At 32.4% G+C, this 23,308-nt stretch overlaps 1 protein-coding gene across 1 annotated transcript in view; it reads left to right on the top strand.

Moving 5' to 3' along the window:
* Window positions 1-22,544, top strand: part of LOC145671503 (ATP-dependent translocase ABCB1-like) — a 63,293-nt gene extending 40,749 nt beyond the window's left edge. The window contains exons 17-22 of the mRNA XM_081740692.1: window positions 2,145-2,386; window positions 8,587-8,743; window positions 9,708-9,902; window positions 13,968-14,174; window positions 16,058-16,204; window positions 22,056-22,544. Coding sequence (XP_081596818.1) covers window positions 2,145-2,386; window positions 8,587-8,743; window positions 9,708-9,902; window positions 13,968-14,174; window positions 16,058-16,204; window positions 22,056-22,265 — 1,158 coding nt within the window. The 3' untranslated portion in view covers window positions 22,266-22,544. The remainder of the gene's footprint in view (window positions 1-2,144; window positions 2,387-8,586; window positions 8,744-9,707; window positions 9,903-13,967; window positions 14,175-16,057; window positions 16,205-22,055) is intronic.
* Window positions 22,545-23,308: the final 764 nt, after the last annotated feature.

The raw sequence follows: 23,308 nt of genomic DNA on the forward strand, positions 1-23,308 counted from the left end.
TAGCTAGCGCAGGAACATTACAATGTGACAACTGACATTATACCTCTGAGATACAGACATACAATTGTGTAATACATATTTTTGTGTAGTTGAAACAGAATATAGAATTAAAACAAAAACAAGTACTGAAGCGATTTGAGAATGAAGGAAGTTTGATTGAAAAAGAGGACTTGTGACGTTAGTTGGTCAATGGAAATACAGGAGATATGAAGAATGATTAAATACGCAATGAAAAGACGGATATTGTAGATAGCAGTACCAACAGAAGCATGAATAGAAACAATAAAATATAATAATTAAGGATTAGTGATACTGAAATTTCTTATTATTGATTATAATTTACAGTAAACAATATTCTTTGTTAATTACGTCGTTTCCTGTATGCTGTTAATTATTGTTTTTCTTCCATGAATACTGTTTTTCTTCAGCTGCATTCTACTTATTTTAAACTTGATAATACAGTCGCATAATCCTGGACATCAACATGGAGCCGAACCCAATGTTCTTAAATTGCTACTTTTTCCTTTAATATTTCATATTTTCTCTTTATACTTCTTTCTCTCCTTTCCTGATGAAGCATTCGCAAAATCGTTTTTATTTATTTATTTGAGTTTAGTGACAGTACTTAACTAATTTCATCTTAACTAACTTCGGGTAAGTAATTAATATATTTCAGTATAAATATTAGGACAAATTTTGATGAAGTTACAATTTGAAATATTTGGCCTGAGAAAATCCTAATTATTTTACAGTTTCTAACTGATTCTTTGTAGAAAAGTATGCTGACTGTTATCTTAGAATTTACAGTGCTGTGAATCCCCAATTAAAAAGTAAATAAATATGGATAAAAGACATTAACCTACTTCAGAAAAAGAGCAGAAAATAATTTTAAAAAGCACTAGAAAGGGAAAACTAATTAATGCCTAATATAATGTACTGGTAATTATATTAGGTAATTTTATATTTTCAATGGTAATTTTATTAGACACTAGTTTGTTTTAGCACAAGCTTAAAATTTTTGTATTGATAATAGTAACGTTTTAGCATCTTTATTATTTTTTTTTTCTGCTTTGAAACTTTTAAGTATGCAGCTCAATGCTTTTGGTACTAAATGTGATTGTTTTCTTGTTTGAATTAATTTTGCAAGATAAAAGTACTAAATACAATGCTTATTAAATAAAAAAAAAAAAAAATATAAAGTATAAGATTTTTCATACTTCAAATTAAAACCATATTCATCCATCGCATTTCTCCTCAGTGTCGCCTGATCTATCAGATGCACCGTCATCCTATTTTAGTTTACTTTAGAGCTATATTTTATTGTTCCCAACATAGCTTTTTGCTCTCAACGTAACCCCACCATATTTTTTTAAATTTTGCATCTTTAAGTTGTACTGATGATATGCTGAAAATTATTCCCTTAGTTTTGTTTAGGAAAAGATGGAGTTAATCCATCTACTGCAAGACAAAATGGGTTAAATTTAGAGTTGCCCCTCCGTTTTTTATAACAATTAGGAAAATTTACAGGAGAAATGGGGTAAGAAATGATAATTTGGAGTTCTTATGTGATGTTTAGGCGTGTAAGTTTGGCAGCAAAGTTATGTTTAATACTAGAAAAGATATGTAGAGGAGAGGGGGTAGGTGGGTGGGAAGGATTCAATAATTCAGCAGCATCAATAATCCTGGACTAGTCGTATAGGATGGCGAATCGGTGTGTTGAATATGATATTACCGCATTAAGTTTTACAAAATTATATATAAGAATAATGAAGAGAATCTATTAAATTTTTATGAGAACCACGGATTACTGAGTTTAAGTGATAATTGAAGCATCTATGAGAATCTGTTCCAGTCACTGTTCTAGTCTAACTAAAGACTAACCTAACTTAGCCTAAATTAACAAAACCTAACCTAAACTACCCTAACCTAACAAGTTTTATTGTTTAAACTGCTCTTTTGTAGGTTTGAAGCTGGAGGGCACCTCTAAACTTAATCTGACAAAATTAATGTCAGCTGTTTGTAACAAAAACACAAAGACCAAATACTTTTAATCAAGATAGGATATACAATTTAAAATGTGTCGAACATGCAACTGTTTTTTTTTTCTACAAACTGTTCAACATATTATTTTTCTTCCTTTTAAGATTGCAGTGGAGGCTATTAGCAAAGTACGAACCGTTGTAAGTTTAGGAAAGGAAGAAGCTTTTTATCTGCAGTACATGGAAAAGCTCGAATTGCCCCATAAACAATCTAAGAAAAGAATTCATCTCAGAGGTTTTGTATTTGGAATAGGACAATCCATGCCAGTCTTTGCATATGCAGCCTCCCTATACTACGGTGGATATCTTATAGTTGCCGAGGATCTTCATTACAAAAGCGTTATCAAGTAAGAAGTAATTTCATTTATAGATAGATATATTTTTGTGATATACTATTCTGTGAGAGGTACTTATATAACATTATAAACGGATGACTAAGTGAAAGTCTTATAAATAAGTTAAGTTTCCCTTTTTACTGCTAGTTGCTCTGGATATAGTCTACTACTAAAATAGTACCGAAAAATATATGTTTCTGGTATTACGGAATTAACATGCATTTCAATTTCATTGAATTTATGTATTTGCAGCTTATCAGGGCTATTCAAAAGAACAGAGATAAATTTGGAAATACTATTGTATTTTTTCGAGAATATGCTAACAGGTTCAGAAATCTTAACAATCATTTCATTTACTTTAAATTCTAGTTTTTGGAATTTTCGGAAATCGGAATTTAAAGTGAAACTAACATGTAAGATGTACTTGTCTGTCACCACTCAGTATTAATAATAGACGAGCGTCAGTCAAAAAGTTAGTTGCACTGCTTAAGAAAACAAAACAGGATAGAAATTTTAGAATAACTTTATTTGTATCAGAATAACTTTATTTGTATCATAAAGTTCCATTTACAATCTACTTTTCGACATAATTACGTCCGTTATTTAAGCATTTGTCGAGGAGTGACACAAGATTTTCTATGCCTTCTGCAAAGAAATCTCGTCCATTCTTGGACTGCAGCTTTCACCTCGTCATCTGAGTGGTATCGTTGCTTTGAAAGTTCTCCTTTTATGGGACCAAACACATGGAAGTTACACGGTGAAATGTCTGAGCTGTAAGGAGGGTGATCCCAAATTTCTCACCTAAACTTTGCCAGAAGTTGGCACATTTGTTATGCGCTGCATGCAGCCTTGCATTATTATGCAAAAACACAATGCCTTTGAACAGCTTACGTGACATTGTATTTTCACGATACATTTCATGCAACTGCTGATAAATTTCAGTTCAGTTATACCTTTTCGCCCACAAAAAAAAAAAAACGAATCACTACACGCATTTTCAAGTTGGACGCCACTTGCAGCCGTCGAGACATGTTTGCGACTGATTATCAGCACACCTTCACTTGCCTCGTGAAAGCCACTACGTCACACGATACAGCTACATGTCTGCAATGTTGCCGCACAGTTTTATTAAAATAACCTTTGGCTGAAAATATTTACGAAGGAGTGCAACTAACTTTCTGACTGACCCACGTATTACTCAGAAAACTTAAGGGAACTCTAGCTACTATATAAGTTAACTCAAGAGAATTATTACTAGAAGAAATCAAAAACTACTTTCTTACTTTACAAAACAAATTACCTTTCAAACTGATCAATGTTTCCGGTTTTATCACTTTATAACACTTTTCACGATAGTTCATTCCACACTAGTAAGAAGCTTTCCATACCACACTTATAACCATTGCAGTGAACAAACCTTCAGTGTTGGAAGTCATACTTTTTTTTATTAGATATAAAAGATCTGAAAATGAGAGTGCATAAAGTTCAGTTAGTCTTCGATGAGAATGTATAGAGTTTTCGAACCTCATCATTACATTATTAAGTGTCATATACTCTGTTGCATAAAGTGATGATAGCAAAAAACTATTCAAGACACATCTTTGAAATGTAATAAATTTGCTTTTCTTTCATTTTGAAAATATACTACCATAGTAATTCTGCTACCATGGAGAAACAAGTTTAAACATTGTCGAAATAATAATGTGGATTTTCTTTAAAACTTCACATTTGTTTATTTTTAAGTTTGAATTTTACTTCTAACGATTGTGCTCTACTGGCTACTAGAGACTATCTGAAATGATTTATTATAAAAAGAAATGAAACATAGATTGATAACAATAAAAATCTTATCCTGGGAAGGACTCGAACTCACAACCAGTAAGTCTCGTGGTTTTGTGCACGTTTCTTGTACTTTGCTACTTCTGTTATTTATCGATTGAGTACTTATTTTATGTTTAAAATCAAGAATTACAGGAAATTTCATTGTTATCCAACTTGATGTTATAATAACAGCGAAAATCTTTACCTGTATGAGAAGTATTGTAAAATCTCTCTTCTGTGCCTCTTAATAATAATAATAATAATAATAATAATAATAATAATAATAATAATAATAATAATAATAATAATAATAATAATAATAATAATAATAATAATAATAAGTTACTTTAAAATATCCAAAATGTATCGCAAATAGTCGGCGACGCTATCAATGTTAATTTATTCGAAACTTCACTAAATTGAGAACATGTTGTAACAGAAAGGAAATAAAGACACTTCACGATTTCATTTAATTCTGTTAAGTAAACTGAAGATTGACTACGTATTAATATAATTTATGAATACCAAAAATATTGTTCGAAAATAAAACAGAATTTAATTTTAAAAGTAATCATTAACTTTAAATATGTTTATCGTTTATGTCTGTTGAGATCCTTCTTCAGATTAAAAACTTCTTTTCTTCTTGTTTGTATGTTTCATAAACTCTTTGAACTGTGTAAATCATGACGTTATATTTTCACTATTTATTTTACTAGAATTATTATTTAGTTTAGTGTAATAGATGCCAAACGTACAAAATGTTCTGTAAAGGCTGACAGGATGTGCCAATGTTCCAATGACCGTCACGGTTTTGAACGAATCCCCCACACTTCTAGCCCGGAGGATTTAAACCCTTAAAACATCTCGTGCAGGCAGATTTTAGGGGTATTTTGAAAATTCATTAACTTCTCTCTTATTAGGCATAATGGAATGATTTTTCAGAATGAAAAAAATAAAGAATCAAATTATGACAAAAAGAACGTACTCGCCTCTTGCATGACTGCTTGACAGGTTCCCAATATATGGTAACTTTTGGACATGTATACATCAACTCAGCCAATCAATTGTACACATTTCGATTAAAAAAAAAAAAAAAAAGAGAGAGAGAAGGCACATCCTACGATTTCAAGAACAAAGAGAATGGATTTCTTAGCTTGTCTGTGGTTCCTCCCGTCTACGTCAATTGAAAGAAAAACTGAACCAAATACTTCATATGTTTTTGGCAGTCAGGAGACTGACATACGAACCCTAACATCATTACATATCGAAGAAGTGTCAACAGATATGATTTAAAAACCTTCGATGTTGTGTTTGTTTACGCTTCGTGCGATTTATTAAAGCCCACACGTTTTGATGACGCAGCATTCATGATAATATGCTTTCCGGACCGAAGATAATAATACGCTATTATATAATCCATTTCGGGTTAAAAAATAGACATGCTGATATTAGACCGGAAACTTTTTGCCTCTATTAGTATTAATCTGTGTGTAGTGCTCTAAGCCAGTGATTTTGTAATCGTTAACCTGCACAATTATTTTACCAGTCCGCGGTAAATTTTATGTTGATTATTTACAAGATATCAACCGAAACAGTCTGTGGTGAATACGCACATATCACTTGGGTACCGTCATCGTGTTTAATTGAAACTGGAGACATTTGAAAAAGAAATTCACAAATTTTATTGATAAATCAGGGGACTTCTGTGACCACTTATAGAAAATATTATTTAGGTTTTCAGCACTCCCAACCATTACCAGGTGTTCATTCATATGTTTCCGAATGTCGAGAAGCTGATGCTTCGTCTAACTGGAAAATAAATCATTGTCTTCTTGTTCTTCTTGTTATTGCAATTGTGGAAACAGCTCTTCAGTGAACATATCAAGATAATTTCTACCAGTGGTGCATTCTTAGAAGAAGAATGTGCCATACAAACTTTCTTCGTACATGTTTCCACAATTTCCTCTTTGATAGGTTGTTTACCTAAATAGCCTTCCCTTTGAACGCATATGGATTCACTTTCCTCAAAGGGGTCTTTGCTAGTATGATAGTGAAATCGGCTCTTGATCCAAATTGGGTCGTTATTGACCCAAAATGTTACTTTGACCTAAAACCACCCCAAAAAATGTTTCCACCCCTACCTCCACCGTTTGCCGAATTATCGTGTCATACATGCTCAAAATTTAATATATATATATATATATAAATCTGGTTGTGGTGGTCCAAATATTTTGAAAGTTTCACAGATTGTAGATACTATATAGATGTAAATGTGAACATTTTTTCAAAAGAATCGATGTGCATTTTTTTGCGTGTTGAAAATTTCAAAAATTTGTAGAAAAAAATTGGAGGGGGGGGGTACATTGCTGTTTTTTTGTTCCAGCTATTGTATTATCTTTAGATATAATGTATATTTTTTTAGGATCTGAAAGTGATGGTAACATTGTCAAAAAAATAAAACTGAAAAGAAAACGTGTTTTTTCACAGCTTTTTGACCATTTTAAAAACCTCAAGGTCAAAACTTCGAACATTTCTTTGCCAGAGTTCACTGATTTATTTAAAACAGACTCTAAAGTTGAAAACATTCCAATCAACGAAGACAGCGACGAAGATTGATTTAATTATCGCAAATTTGTGTTTGGTTTTTGATTTGTTCTCATTATCAGATAATATTTATGTGTACCTTATTGCTTTGTGTGTTAAAATAAATGAATATGTATAGCAAATAAGTTTACTCAAACAAATATATTAAAATGAAAACACATTGATATAGCTGTGTTTAATATATGGTTTTGTCTTGTTTTTCTCTTAAATTAAATGTTTTTTTGGTTTTGTTTTCCAACTCTTAAACTTTAATTTTGTACATTAAAGCTTTAATTTCATGATTGTTGAAGTAATAAGGTTCAATTGCATCCAAAATTTCGAATTGGAAAAACACAACTGCAATTGTGTATAAAATAGATTTTAAATTATTTTTTTTTTAATAGCCTTATAATAAATAACAGACAAGCTTGGAAAAATTGAAAAAAAAGATTCGGTACCCAAAACTTGCTATTAGGAGCATTCCAAAGTACTCTTGTTAAATATTAAGTTCGATTCAAAGTTTTGGCATTGAGAATCCTAAAATGCTCAAAACACTGTGTAAAAACAAGTTTTTTAGTTTTAATTTTTTGACAATGCCAAAACTTTTTGACCCTGAAAAAATATATGTTGCATCCAAGGGTATTATATCATTTTGAACAACAAGAAAAAAAAGAAAGAAAAAAAAAGTGATCCCTCTTCAGATAGTCGTAAAAAATTTTCGGGTGAGTGACGTCCCTAATTTACGCAGAAGCAATAGAAAAGAAGCCAAAACAGAGAAAGAAAGAAATAAGATGAACCGTCCCTAGGTTTTCAGAAGGGAGAACAATCAAATGGAAGTACCTGTACCAAAATGTAATTAATATGCTGTAAGTCTTGACTCAGTAAAACTTGCACATCTTAAAAAAAATTGGTTTGAGAGGAACTAATGCCATATATGAACATGTTAAAGAAACGGAACATGATATAGATTGGGAAAATGTACAGGGACTAGAACGGGAGAATAGACCAATAATAAGGAAATGGAAGGAAGCACAAAGGATAAAGAAAGAAAAAAATGACAAACTAATGAAGTGGACAACTGGACTGTTAATACATGAACTATGGGATAAATTATTAGAACAAATTGAAGAAAAAAAAGCAAGACTAGACAGATTTACATGTACTTTATATTCATATATTTAATATTGTTATACTTATATATAGTTTTATATATTGTTATACATTTTTTTTACTTTTTAAATTCTATATGTATTTTTATATTGTTATATTTATAATCAGTTGTATTTAATATAGTTTTGTTACTTGTAAATTATATCTAATAAGCATCAAGAGAGGATTAAGAGAAAGTTTTTAAGGCAGTTGGTTAATTATAAACAGGTAGACTACAGATGTTTGGAAAAGATAAACACAGGTAGAAAGGTAATTAAGTCAGGGCAGGTGTCCGACATATGACTCACGAGGAAGTAAGACTCAGATGGCTTCCCATATAAACAATGAATCTAAGTACTTGCACTTTTAGTATATATTTCTATGCTCTGTAGATATCTCTTTCAGTTAGTGTCTGATGAAGATAACGTTAAGTTGTCGAAACCATTACACTGTATTTTAGTTTTAATAAGTGTATATACTCTGGTCAGAAGTGTTAATTGTTCCTTTAGTGAATTCCAGAGTCGTCATGAATAGTATTGCTATGATTTTATTCAATTTTAGATATAAGTACAGGCTACTTTAATTTATTTGTGATTGCACCGATTTTAGATATTTTGACGAAAGAAATCAATAGAAACATGTGTATATTAATATTTCAGAATCTCCGAAGCACTTCTGTTTTCCACAATGATGATTGGTCAAGCATTAGGTTTTACACCAGACTACAATCAAGCTAAGATTGCGGCAGGAAAAGTATTTAAACTACTCAACAGAAAACCTGAAATGCATAATCCTCCGCCATCATCAGATAAATGGGTAAACTAACTTTTTATATATGTATAATTTTATACTGCTAGTTAAAAAAGAATTGCAATAATACATAAGTCAAGAGCCATACAACTTGATTTAGCAAGCAGAATACACAGGAAAGAGTAGAAATAACTGCTGCTACAGATGCAGCAACGAGAAAAAGAGATGTTGAGTATGTATCTTAGCAATGTTATGTGGTTTCGACTTGGTAAATTTCATCTTCTGTGACTACGGGTGAGTTATTGTCTGCCATGTGCGGTCATGGACCAAAGTGTTTAATAGACATTAGATCTTGTTTGTATATATATATATATATATAGTATTTAATTTTGCTGTATTTTATACAATTTTTCTGAATATGAATGCAGATATATTATAATAAGATATATGCGTGTGTTTCACTTACATAATGTTTGCATAGTATGTTTGTGACACTAAAGAACTAAACAACAAGAAAGCCGTAAGCTAGAGGTTCAGTTAAAATCAAGATGATGAAACAATATTTGACAACAAAAAACTTGAAGTTACTTCATAGATGAAACAAAAACAATAATTATACTCTTTATCTTACCTTTACTATTTGCCATTTATTCATACTATGATAGAAAATGTATTATTCGAATGCTTCATACTAAAATATCCAAACACACTTATTCGTATTTAATATTGCTTTACTTAAGGATATCTAATCATTCTTATTGCTTGACGTAGCAATGGGTGAAAGACGGAAAGGATAAAAAGCCATTATAACTTTTGTTGATAATTCCTTTCAAGCATAAGAATTACTTCCATTGGCTGGGGTTAAAGTCAGTTAGGGGTAAGATTCCGATCTTAATATATATATTTTTATCTAGCTTCTTCAGTGCATAACACCTCTTTGTCATTTTTATTCAATAATCTCAATATGATTGACATAAAATGTTTACATCTTCTTCATGTATATATTATATGAATTTTCTCTTGTTATCAGATATGTGAAGGAAGTGTATCATACTCAAACATTGAATTCTTCTATCCAACTCGACCAAGAACAAAAATCTTAAGAGGTCTCAACTTGGACATTAAAAAGGGTCAGATGGTAGCTTTAGTTGGACCAAGTGGTTGTGGGAAATCAACATGTATTCAGCTGCTAGAAAGATTTTATGATCCAGTTTCAGGAACAGTGGTAAGATTATTTAATTTAAAATTAATTTTAGAAATTAACTATTTCATATATTTTTATATCATAATGTAATGCAATTAATTATTCCGTATACGTTTTAAATTATTTTTTGCTCTTCCTGTAAACTAGCATGACTCAATGTTCTGTTTTGTAAGCTGTTTTTCTCTTCATTCAATTTTAATTTAACTTAAAGCTGATTAAGCTGATTATATTCGATTTCATAAGCATTTGTTTTAATTTTCATGCTTTTAAATTGACGTAAATTGATTACTTCTCGAAGATATATGACTTTATTAAGAACAATACATGTTTTCCGCATAGCATGTTCCATAATAATATTTCTTTACGAATGATTAATAAAAGTAATATTCTTCCCTAATTGGCAAGTTTTTAACACAAAATAAAAAATTTTCTTGAAGTATGTGCCCTCGGTAGCTTATTCGCCTTGTGACAGGAATTAAATTGTGTAATAACTTCCATCATTTTCGACAGTATTATCCTCCCTTTTCCCTCTACATTCCTCAAATTCTTATTTCTTATATTATGCATTCCTACATTTCCTACATTCCTCATATTAATATCTGTGCTCAAAATATCATTTCTACTCAAATAAGGCCTAGATCATTTTCCCCTCATTAATATCTATATAATTGCTTACTTGGGCACAGGAGTTCTGTACTTCATGTATTTCAACTCTGACTCAAAATGCTTTCTTTTAACGCAAAAGATCTAGGATGGAATAACAGAGGTGACTTTATCTTATGTTTAGTGGAATCAAATGGAGAAATGGAATCTTACGTTAAGCTCTTCTCTACTCTACTTACGCGTTCCAGATACTCCGAGATGCCTGAATCGTTCTCAAGAGCGCGCGCTGAATGTCGTAAGGAGTGGCATGTCCCGATCGGACATACCATTAAGGAATAATCACCGAAAAAGTGGATGCCCGTAGACTTAACCTTGGAAAAGCATTTGCTGCGCGATTTCTCATTGTAAACAATAGAAACTAGAATTCTCAGCATTAGAAATAGGGATGCCCTTTTCATTTTGTTTGGCGAATACAATTTTTGAAAGCTGTTATATTTTTTCACTGATATGGCAAATTCAACTATTTGCATGTCGTGTTCGTTCGTGAAAACAATTGATGCACTAAAAAAATTGTATGAATAATCAATAAAAGTCGATCGCTTTGATCTTAATTTGCAATTAATGGAGACCTAATATATATCTTAGGTTGAAAGAAATCCTTAAATTCTAGCTAACATTTTTATTGGTTTTCCGTTCTACCTAGATTATTCTCCATATCAGTATTTCAAAAGAATATAATTGTTTTCTACACATATACATAGTGAACTATTTTTTATTTAAAACCCCTTGTAACTTTTAAACTAAAGATGGAAAACGTTAACATTTCTTACTATGTAAATTTCGACAAGGAAACGTTATTAGCATACTCTGAAATAGCATCAAAACAGTGTTGCCAACCCAAAGCAAAGATATATATATATATATATATATATATATATATATATATTAAAAATGGTACCACATCAAGTTATTACATATTTCAAATTTATATGTTAAATGAAAACTTACAATACCATGTTGATTATTCAATGTTACAATAAGAGATCTGCAATATCACAAACATCGAAAACTATACCAAGTTTTGAAGGCTTCTACAACAGTAATAACACAAGTAAGACAGCGAACCAATGTATAACCAAAGTATCTTAGTGTCGAATACTGTGATCATGATTTGCTGTATTTCAAATAGATCGAAACGAAGTTACAAATTATTGAAAGTTTTTACTATTTTCTAAAGGTTTTATTTCGAAAAACTGCTTAGGTAACTACGAGAGGTATTGGGATCGATACCCAGCATCTCCACCATGTGCAGTGACACACATTAGTATGTGCAGCCACGACTTATCAGATCATGTAGCTCAAATTGATTAATAATAGACTTAAGAATTGGGGACTTGTAACTGACAAGCTGTCCAAATGATTTTGTAAGCTAAAATTGGTAGATCAATAGTAATGAGATCGGACCAGGGGAGCTTTCCAAATTAAACAGTACACATTCAAATTGTAAACAGATTGTGATGTTATAGGGGATGATATGAGTGAAAGAAAGAAAGGACATATTTAGGATAGTATTAATCTACTCAGCACTTGCCTGACGTTCTTGGTGGGCCTCCAAGGATGACTCCTTTGATGGTTTGCTGTCCTTCTATTGGTGCGTCTCCTCTTCTCTAGATGACTCGTGATTTGGTAGATCAAATCGAAATTCGGCGCGGTATATATAAAATGATAAACGTTTCAATAACGATGAACTTTGTCGAAATATGAACGCTCTCTCAAGAGTTGAGACATTCTCGTTGAATATTCAATAATGTATTGATTAGGTAATACCCACTTTAAACTTGAGTAAGATTCGGACTTCTAGACTCGAATTCGTGATCTACATTCTTGTCGTGTCAATTGTCGGCTTCAAGTTAGTCGTTTCCACATCATTCCGTTGGTTTTGTCAGACGTCCGTGGCCATTCACTTCATGGTTCAATGGAATACTACGTGGATGATGAAAATGCAAGCTACATAAGTTAAACCTTAAATAAGGGATTGTTGGAATGTGGACAAAGAAAACAATCTACAGTTTTGTTAGTTGAGAAATATTCATAACAAGTCAACAGAAAAATAGAAATGCTTCCGTGTTTGCAATGGAATTGAACTTTTAATGCATTAAAAGGAAATGGAAATTAAAACATCACTATAATATTACTTTGATAGTGAATTCTCTTTCCATGATTTCAAATAAGTAATGTGTTACATTTACACAGAATTAAGTCTTATATGTTATATCAAAAATTTGTAATTATTACTTTTATTATTATGCACAATTCATCTTGAGGACACAATACCACATCCAATTACATAAATGATTTTCAACAGATGTACAAAATAATTCCATTTACAGAAATTTGATATCTCAATTCGTTTCGGAGATATGGTAAACACTGATAAAGTTTGTAATTTTAAGAACTTGTAATCATAACTACCAAAATCTATTGTTATAATTTTATAGAAGGAAAGGAAAACAACAATTGCTTTAAAACGTTCTCACAAATACCCAATCTAAGCAGTAGAACAATATTTACTAATATTTCTCATAATTCCAGAACGGTTTCAGATATCAAATTGCTGTAAACGACATTATGTCGCCTACTCTTGCACGATCACGTACAGTAGTTTAACTTTTTCGCTTCAAAAAAAGAATTTAAACAGCCAAAAGGATTTACATGTGTTTGATTTAATTTTGAGTAGGGATAAGGAAAGATAGGAAGATAGGTAGTAGGATTTCTAAATACGTTACACAACATTAAACGACAATTTAATAATATTATCAAACTTCTAACTTTGTGTTAAGAGGTTAAACCATTCAGATGTCGTATTTGGTTAGATTTGATCTGTAAATTTCATACAACAAATGGCGAAAAGTCGTTCCTATGCTCCGGTAATTATAATTAGCGATAGTCCAAGAGGTCAGTGTAGACGAATTGGGAGTCGATAGTAGCCAAGCAGGTCAGCAAAGCAGTTGATGGTAGATCTGGAGTTCAACAAAGTATCGACGGAGAAGTCTATAGTAACTGAAGAGGGCGGCAAGGAGATCGATAGAGGATCGAAGGAGGTTGGCAAAAGATATCACCTAAGAGGTCGATCAAAGGTCGATGGTAACCAAGGAGATCTACATATATTGTGAGGTGGTTGAGAAGATTGACAAAGAGTTTCTCCGAAGTAAATGGTTCGACTACTGAACGGACAGAGTATTAATCCAAAGATGGGTTTAATTTCAAGTGATAATAAGTGATACTAGGAGGTTAAACCAGAGATGTCATATTTGGTCACGTTTGCTTTGTAAAATTTACACATACTTTGGTAACATAAGCATATTCACTATTAGTAAATATTAAATTTTGATGTATTCATAATGTTTTTAAGATTGTGGGTTTTATATATAGAACTTCCAGAATATTTTAAGAACTCGTAGTTTTCCATTTTCTCTTTTCCAGAAATTGGATGATGTTAATATAGAATCAAAAAATTTGTTTGAACTCAGATCACAACTGAGCATTGTGTCTCAGGAACCGGTTCTCTTTGCAAGAACAATTGGAGAAAACATTGCTTATGGAGATAATACACGACAAATTTCAATCAACGAAATAATTGAAGCAGCCAAACAAGCAAATATACACAATTTTATCACGTCACTACCACAGGTAAATATTTGCCCTTGTATGATGCAGCAATATATAGAAACATTTTCAAACAAATTAAAGGATGTATGTAGGTGGTAGCTCTTTTTCTATAAGTAAACAGATTTTCCTTAATTGTCTTTTCACTACTGTTGTATCTGTATCAGATATTTTAATGAATTTTCGCGTCTTCCCTTAAGTAATTTTACAATATATTGTTCATGTAAAGTACATGGAAGATGATGAAGTTCGGTAAATGGAACATTTACTTTTTGGTTACCTGTTAACAGTTTTGATAATTTTTATATGTATTTCTTGTTTATACAATTTGTTAAATTATTAACTATCTTCTCCAATGATTTCATATGACATTATGATAACTATGGTTTGATAGATGAAAATATTCGAATAATTCATTGTAATAAACTATTCCATTATGAAGAGTCATTAGGATTTTACCTTTCTTGTGTTATTTCTGTGAAATACTTCCAACATAATATTCTATGGAATTAACATTTTGTTACAGTACGTTGAGGTTAATATTTAATTTATTATTTTATTTTTTACCTCATATTTTACAGCATGCATGTCACTAATTTTATATAAAATATTTCAAATTCATTAACTTCTTTTTTTGATAAGAACAGTTAATATTTTTATTTACCTTATATTCATAATTATTGATTTTCGTATAGAAGATGTCCATAAAGTATAGTTCGAGCAAAAAGAGTGAAAGTACTTGAATATTGTCCATTAGAATCCAAGCTTATTGGAGCCATGTGCGGAAACGTAGGAAAGAAATGAAATGCACGTAGGAAAGAAATGAAATGAAATATTTCAAATTTACGTTCTACGGTTATGCCGGCTGTACTAAAGAAAACGGTGATGATGAAAATAAATAAAATGGTGGAATGAGGAAAAGTGGAAGAAAACGAAAGAAAACTCCGAGAAAATCCAAGCATACGGTGTTCGTCCATCACAAATTCCACTTGGCACTGCTAGCAAATAAGAGCATATCTTTATATGTCACCCTTCACTTGTTTTACACATATCAAGACAAAGAAGCTTATAATAGACCTAGTAAATGCGGCTCCTACTACACTGAACCACGATGTTCATTGTCCAAGATACTGATCCATGTTGTACGTCCAATGATAAACATAGCAAAATAGGGAGAAACATTGTCATGCTGGAATCGTATTGAACTATTATCATTGATTGAATCCTGCTGAGACATTTCTCATTCTCCAATAACATTAATATGTGGGTCACTAATACGTAAGAACAGTGCCGAAGTAAAATTATCCCAACGAAACTGTTACACACTTTGATACGACCAAGAAACCAAGCAAATATTTTTTTCATTATAACCCTCAGTGACTACAATTTAAGCGAATGAATTTCACGGATTTTATCAACTTCTAAGTCGATGCTTAGGTACCTTGTTACCTTGGTGTCCAACTAAATTTGTGGAATTGTTCATTATCTTCATGTGTCTTACCGGAACTTGATGGTTGGTTAGACTATGGAGTATCACTTACACCACTATGAAGAGATGTTTGCTAATTATACAGGAAATATGATTCTCGTCCGAGGCTTGAGGTTGGATCCTTTCTTCACTTGCTACAGTGTCCACCCATCACTTCCATATCACAATACCAATGTAGTTTAATATGTTAGAGTTAACCCATGTATGTACAATCTCGATACATATTCATATTATTCAATAATACAAAGTTCAACAGCTAATAAGTGAATGTTATGGAATGGTTTATATAGTCACCTTGAATAAGGATAAATCTTGTGTGTGTATCAAAACAGACTGTCTTCAAATTAATGACTCTATAATTCATATTTATATTTGTAATAAACTGAGCATTGATTCATATAATAAAACTTTTTTCAAGGGTTATGACACTCCTTTAGGAGAGAAAGGAACTCAATTATCCGGAGGCCAAAAACAACGCATTGCCATAGCCAGGGCTTTAGTAAGAAATCCAAGAGTCTTACTTTTGGACGAAGCCACCTCAGCTTTGGATACAGAGAGTGAGAAGGTAAATATTATTTTACAAAATGTTATATCAAAATACTATCCAAATTTAAGCAAAAAATAAATAATTAAAATAAAAAAGAAGTCGTAAAGCATTATCGAAATGAACAATTGTATTGACTGCCGGAAAAAGCAGATTTTTTTCTTAAGACACATTTACTTACTTACCAACTGGCGCAAGAGCCCAGGGTGGGACCTTGTTGGCCTTCTCTAAAATTCGCCTTCACTCCTTACAGTTTCCTGCAATCTGTTTTAATTCTATTACTACCATATTCTTTAGATTTTTTGCTATGTTATCTAATTGTCTATTTCGTGGTCTACCTCTCTTCCTGGTTTTATATATCTTCCATACAAGACTTTTTTTTTCGGTATTTCATTGTGCTTTCATTCTTTCGTCATGTTCTAACCATCTGAGTCATTGTATTTAAATTTTTTAACGTCTCACGATTATGCACCGAGGCTAAGGGAGACGGTAATGATTAGATGAATGGTATAGTGGAATGAGGAAGGTGAGAGAAAACGGGAGAACTCCGAGAAATCCCACACACACGTATTTGACTATCATAAAGTTTACACGGCGCGAACGGGGATCGAGCCAGGGACTCCACCCTTCAAATGTGAACGCCACCGTGGCTTTTCCTATATTTTGCAGCATCTTTCTACGTCTTCCCCTTTTATGATTTTTATCTAATTTGTCATTGTATCTTATTCACATGCTCCCTTGTCTAATACCGGACCATATATTTTCTTTCGAACTTTCTTAACACTTATTCTTGTCCCTTGTTGAATGTGTAAGTTTCAGTGCCATATGTTATTAAACTGGTCATACTAATGTTCTGTATATTGTTTAAAATGCCACATTTCTACAATGTATCATTAACGCAGATTTTAAGAAAACTAAGAATTAAGAAAGAAGAAGATAATTTTTTAAATTTTTTTATTATAACACTATGTATTCTTTCTTTGGGTTCTAATAAAGGAAGAAAAAAAAAACAGCTTAGCTGGCATTTGGCCGGAAATAAATCAGACTATGTTCGTAATTCTTATTGTTTATAAGTTGAAGAATGCAGAAGAACTGCAAATAAGTAAGACTCGTTCAGGGTTTCCCAGAAAATACAGAGCCTCTTCAAGGTTAATTCGATGGGAACGACGCGATCGGAAGATGCGTATCAGAAACGATTGGAACTGTGAATCTAGGTTCATTTGCCAACTAACCAGCAGTCAAACTCCATTTCTAAAGAAACAAGATTTTAGAAGGAAAAGAGCGCCTTGGCGTGCCTTCTCTATTACTAAGTTCACATTTCATATGTTCCTTTTGTAACCGAAAAAATGGACTGAGTTGATTTTGAGTTTAACGTCTCTTTCAGCAGTGAGGCTATATGTGATGACACCTACTAATTAACGTGGAATCCAAACAAAATGAGTTCCCACCGGGAATCGAACCCGGGCCTCCCACACCAAAGGCGCGTACGCTAACCGCTTAGCCACGAAGGAGCTCAAAAATAGACTGAAAAGTTTCCGTTAGCTGTTATCTCGCTTATTTACTTTGTCGAAGTTAGGAAGTGAATAACGCATTCTGCTGAACTTAGATGACTTTGGAGCGCCGCCTAGATTTGCACAAGATTTTTTCTAAGACTTCGTGAATTTCGTATCTCCATTATAACTAACCCTATCTCTAAAATTCTTTTAATTTATTTTCCTCTAATTACGATCTAAAAACATATGTCCCTTATAATTTTTCACTAAGCCTAACACTTTTAACAAGTATTCACTCAAATATGTAAGATGTTACATTTTTTAGTGTATTTTTTTTATATAATTTAACTTTTTTCTCGGGATAATTTGAAGAAATATTTCAAATAAAAGTTGAAGAGCTCTTCTTTAGCTTTCAAACGGTGTATATACATATACACTTAGAGATGTTGAAGCATGTAAAATAGCTTAAAAAAAAAGCGCTCGCCAGTACCGCGGAGTGCCGTCAGACTGTCACTTTGTCACTCATTCTGTTTACCTCAAACAATACACATCATTGCCATTGATGATCCTAGATAAATAATTTTACAATATTTTAGAATATATAAATAATTATTCAATTATTTGTGTCGTTTTTGTCAGAAATTCTTTAAGTTATTACTTGCATTCATCATTTTGTTCCATAAGCGCACAAGCCCGACATTTCCCTTCGTCCAATCATATCATGTTTCAACCATCCAGCTTACTTACTATCCATACTGCTATACAAAAGACTTAATGGCTACAACAATGATTTCAAATATGTTGTAGAAAATAGTCTTGACTTTAAACAACAGTTGTCATCACTTGTAAATGCTAATGTTATTTTGCTTGCATCCATAGACATAGTTGATATGTATCCGTCATTATCTTTGGAGCTACTTACTATCAATAGCACACGATCTTGGTTATTGCATCTGCCTATGAAACTCATTTTCTATCACAACTGCTTGAGGTCTGTTTAACAACTAATGTATTTCAATTTGAAAAGCATTACTTTTCCCAGAATGACTGTCTAGCCATGGAGAACACACTATCTCTAATACTGTCCACCATTGTTGTAAATCAGATAGAAACGTCTATTTTACAACAGGGTACATTTAAGTATATTAGATATTATCGTTATGTCGATGACATTTTACTATTTTTACGTGATGAAAATACTCTTTTACAAATATTTGAATAGTTCAATAATCAATATCCTATGTTGAAATTCACATTCGAACGTGAATCTGACAACTGTCTTCCTTTTCCAGATTTACTGGTTACCCGATCGAACAATAAATTTATATCAAAAGTATATCGAAAATACACTGCAGACACTACTTACATACATCAATAGTTAGCCCATCCACCACTGTACAAGGGCAATATTTGGAAGAATTTCTTTCGTAGGGCATTATTAATTTGTGATTGTCCAAGTGATCTCAATAATGTAATACAGTTTTTATATCAAATAGGACAAACGAACGGTTTTAAGTTACGTACCTTACAAAAACGGTTTAATCAAACAGGTAGATCAGTGCAAGATTCTAAAACAATTATTCCCAAAAAAGCAAAAACTTGGATAGAAATTCCTTACTTTCCGCAATTATCGACAAAAATTCAACGTATTCTTGCAAAGTATAACATATCTGCTTCTAGTATTCCCCGAAAAGTTAAAAAAAAAAAAAAAAAATCTCACCGGCTTTAAAAGTTATTTTGTTGATCCACTACTCAGTACACAAGTCAGGTATTGTGTTCAGTGGGAATGTGACTCTTCATAAAAGAACACATCAGACAATCAAAAAAGTCACAAGAAGAGGGCATGTCGGGATTGTCGCTTCACCTAAAACAACAAACACATAATATAAAACAGGTTAATATGATAAGTTCAGGGGGGGAAAATGATATTAAAGAATCATTCTTTATTCATAAATATAAATCGGCTTTAAATCTGGCAACGTTGATAAAATCTAGATACCTACCTTTGATGTGTACTTTGGATATGGCAACAGTGACGTAGCATAGACAATTCTTCCAATTCAACTCTTACTTTCTTTCGTCCATTGTGCTCTGTTCGTTGTATTTATTTTGGTGGTATGTATTCCTTTTTCCATACCATATTTCTCTCATTCATTTTCATTTTTCTTCTTATTTCCTTACCGCTGAAGACGGAACTAGCGTGTTGTTCCGATACACTCGGAGAATATTTAGTTTTCCCATGAAAGAATATATTGGTAAGTAACCATTCTTTCGTAAATAACCTCCTTTACATGTTTCCATACATCTAAGTATATACATATATACACCGTTTGAAAGCTAAAGAATGCACCCTAAAATTTTTATTTGAAGCGTTTCTTCAAATTATGCTAAACAAAAAGTGAAACGTACCGGTATATAAAACATGAAAACTACACTAATAACATTTTACATATTTGAGCGAATATCTATTAAAGTATTAGGCCTGCGAAAAATGTCAAGAGATTTATTTAGCTCGTAATTTAAGAGAAAAACTGTAACGGAATTTTAGGGATACGAGAGGTAATCGAAAAACTTGCAAACTAGATATTAAAGGGGTAAAAGGGAAACCACCGGAGGGAGGGATGGGGACTTTGGCAAATACATCTCTAATTGGGTCCTAATAACTGGCAGAAGTTCAGCTTGCTACTAATTTTTCCAGACAATCAAGAACTTTTTTCCTCTTTATTTCCAGCTATTATTATTTTGTTAGTGAAACGTTGGCTATTTATATAGTATACTTTTTTCCCCATAAGTATTCCCTCCTTCACACGTTTCATGTTGTCATTCTTTTCATCAATTGCATTTTCTTAATATGTTAATTCTGAGTCCTTTTCAGATGTTTTCTTGTTTATTTGTACATCTTTAATGGTACTGTTTGATTGTATAGTTTTCAATATTCACTGCTAGTCCTACTTCGGTTGCCTTATGTTTTCAAATAATTTCTTAATTTATTCTTTATTCTTATAATGATTTCAATGTCGTCGGCTTATGCGTATACAGTGAAACCTCTCTAAAGCGGACAGCCGTGGGGAATCAAAAATTCTCCGCTATAGAGAGGTGTCCGTCTTAGAGAGGTTTCGATATTTTCTTACGTAAATTAGTAAATACAATGATATGTAATTACAAACTATTGAAGGTAATTTATCAAACCGTTCTATGACTGTGGGCATGTCGACATCTGCGGATTCTCTACAAATCGCTTTGAAAGAAATTTTGTGTCTAATCCGAAACTTCTCTAACCACTCGTTCGAGACCTTGAAATCTGAAACATTCATTTCTGTTGCTACCTCCAAATTCTTAGCTTTTAGCATCGACCCTAACACAGGATTTTTTTTTTTTTTTTCATTCCGCACTCTATAAAAACATTCACTTGCACACCAACTTTGTTCAAAGCAATGAGACACTATTTTCATTGTCATTTTCACACCACAACTTTATTAACTTGCCTTGGTTTTATATTATCTCAGGTGCTTGTGTTTTACCGATACAAAAATTTTCAGCATACCTCAGTATTCTTCGAAAATTCAATCAATTCGATTTTAACATTAGCGCTTCTTGTGACATTTCGAAAGCTCACAACAACTTACACCTTATTGCTTATTCGATGCAAAATGACTTAAAAAGATTTCCGTCTACAAATAGAGGCACTAAGACAATATGCGAATACGCGGACAAAAAATACCAAACATGTCTTCTGCTTGATTCCAGCGGAACAGTAGAATGACGTGTCATCCCAAATGACAGGCAACTGTCAATCACTTTTGATTCTAAAACAGGTTGGGTGGGAGTGGAATGCAACCAAAGGATATTAGGATGTTGTTAAACGAAGACGCTTCATCTGAGTTTCTGAACAGTCAGTTGACGAGGAAAAATGTTATTACAATGCTTCCTTGGTGATACATGTATGCATTTCTGAAAATGTATTTTTTCTGTACTTTTCAACTTGTTTCTAGAGAAAGTGTCCGTAATATGGAGGTAAATAATACCTATAAGAGACAGAAAAGACTGTCCTTGTCCGTACTAGAGAGTGTCCGCTTTAGAAAGGTTTGTCAACATGGTTTTTGCCTATTACAGTGTTTGGGGAGTACAAAATATGTCCGTTATGAGAGGTGTCCGCTTTACAGAGGTGTCCGTTAGTAGAGGTTTCACTGTATTTGGCTTAATTTAGTGTATATTGTTCCTTATTGGGATATTTTTCCAATAGTATTGTGCAGAGCAGTTATGTATAGGAGTTATGGCCCATCCAACTCTTTGTCTGACTTCCCTTTCCAAGACACATATATATTTAACTTCTTACATCTATATTGATAAATTAATGCTTTGTTTTAATCAAATTACAGATTGTTCAGGAGGCGCTTGATAGGGCGAAAGAAGGTAGAACTTGCATCACCATTGCCCATCGACTGTCAACTATTCAGGACGCTGATGTCATATGTGTCATTAATCACGGCAAGGTTGCAGAAAAAGGAAAACATTCAGAACTTTTATCCATGAAGAGAATTTATCACAGATTACATAGCTTACAATTGGGACAAAGTAATAGTGATTAATATATGCGAATTTGAGACTTCTCATATGTGTAAATTATTATCTACGAACCAAAGTCGCCTTTGGCTCCTAGTGAAGATAAAAGAGCCTATAGTAAAGTGTATATCACTAGCCACAGCGATGCTTTAATGTATTGCTACAAGAGAATGTACCCCGTTAATAAAAAGAAACCTAGTTTCTTATTTTGTGCGTTTGGTAATATTTGTATAATACAAGGATTACTTTATTTTCTTATAAAGCATATACAATATATTATTTCTTCCTTTCTCATCTTCCATATATTAAGTGTCATACATTATGTTAAGTGTGATGGTTTAGATTGTTGGTCTTCTGTGTAAACATATTAATTGATACCTTCTGAGATAAAAAAAAAAATCAAACTTAAAGATCCAAAGTAGATTATGAAGAAAATGGCTGGGGGGTTTTGAGGTTTTGTGAAAAAGAACTCTAGTTTTGGTATATATATAAACCTACTTTGTACCCGATATTTCTTTTCTTTTTCTCTATCTTTCAACCCTCTCGGGGGTCTTGGACATGGGCTTTGTCTGCTACCTGGAAAACACTAATTTGGCATCCTGCACTGTATTCTTGTCTTGTAAAGGAGAAACAGTTCCGAAGAAACACATTAAGACTGATATTGTGTCAATCCACTACCTAAGAAAGTGAAAGATTGTTTCATGAGATAATTATATTTAATAACTTAGACATTTCTCATGAAAAATACAGTACAGGAATCCAAATTGGTGTTTTCCGGCTAGCAGAAAAAAGCTCGCGCCCAAAACATCCTAGAAGGTTGAAATATATATAAAAATGAACTCATAAAAAAAAGAAGTACCGGGTACAAAGTAGGTTTAGTTTTTACGAGGGAGGAATTTTTCAACTTCCATTAATCTACCAGAAGAGAAGTAAGTGAGATGGCGAAACGCAGAGAAGCTAAATCTGTTCATTGGAGATCATACATCTCTCATACTAAAAGAGAAATTCTGCCATTCAATCATTGTGGAGTAGCGACTTTCTAAACAAACTGCGTTGAATCGTAAGCGCC

This window comes from Thermobia domestica, chromosome 15, assembly GCF_964235325.1.
Source record: "Thermobia domestica chromosome 15, izTheDome1.hap1.1, whole genome shotgun sequence".
Classification (NCBI taxonomy): Eukaryota; Metazoa; Arthropoda; class Insecta; order Zygentoma; family Lepismatidae; genus Thermobia; species Thermobia domestica.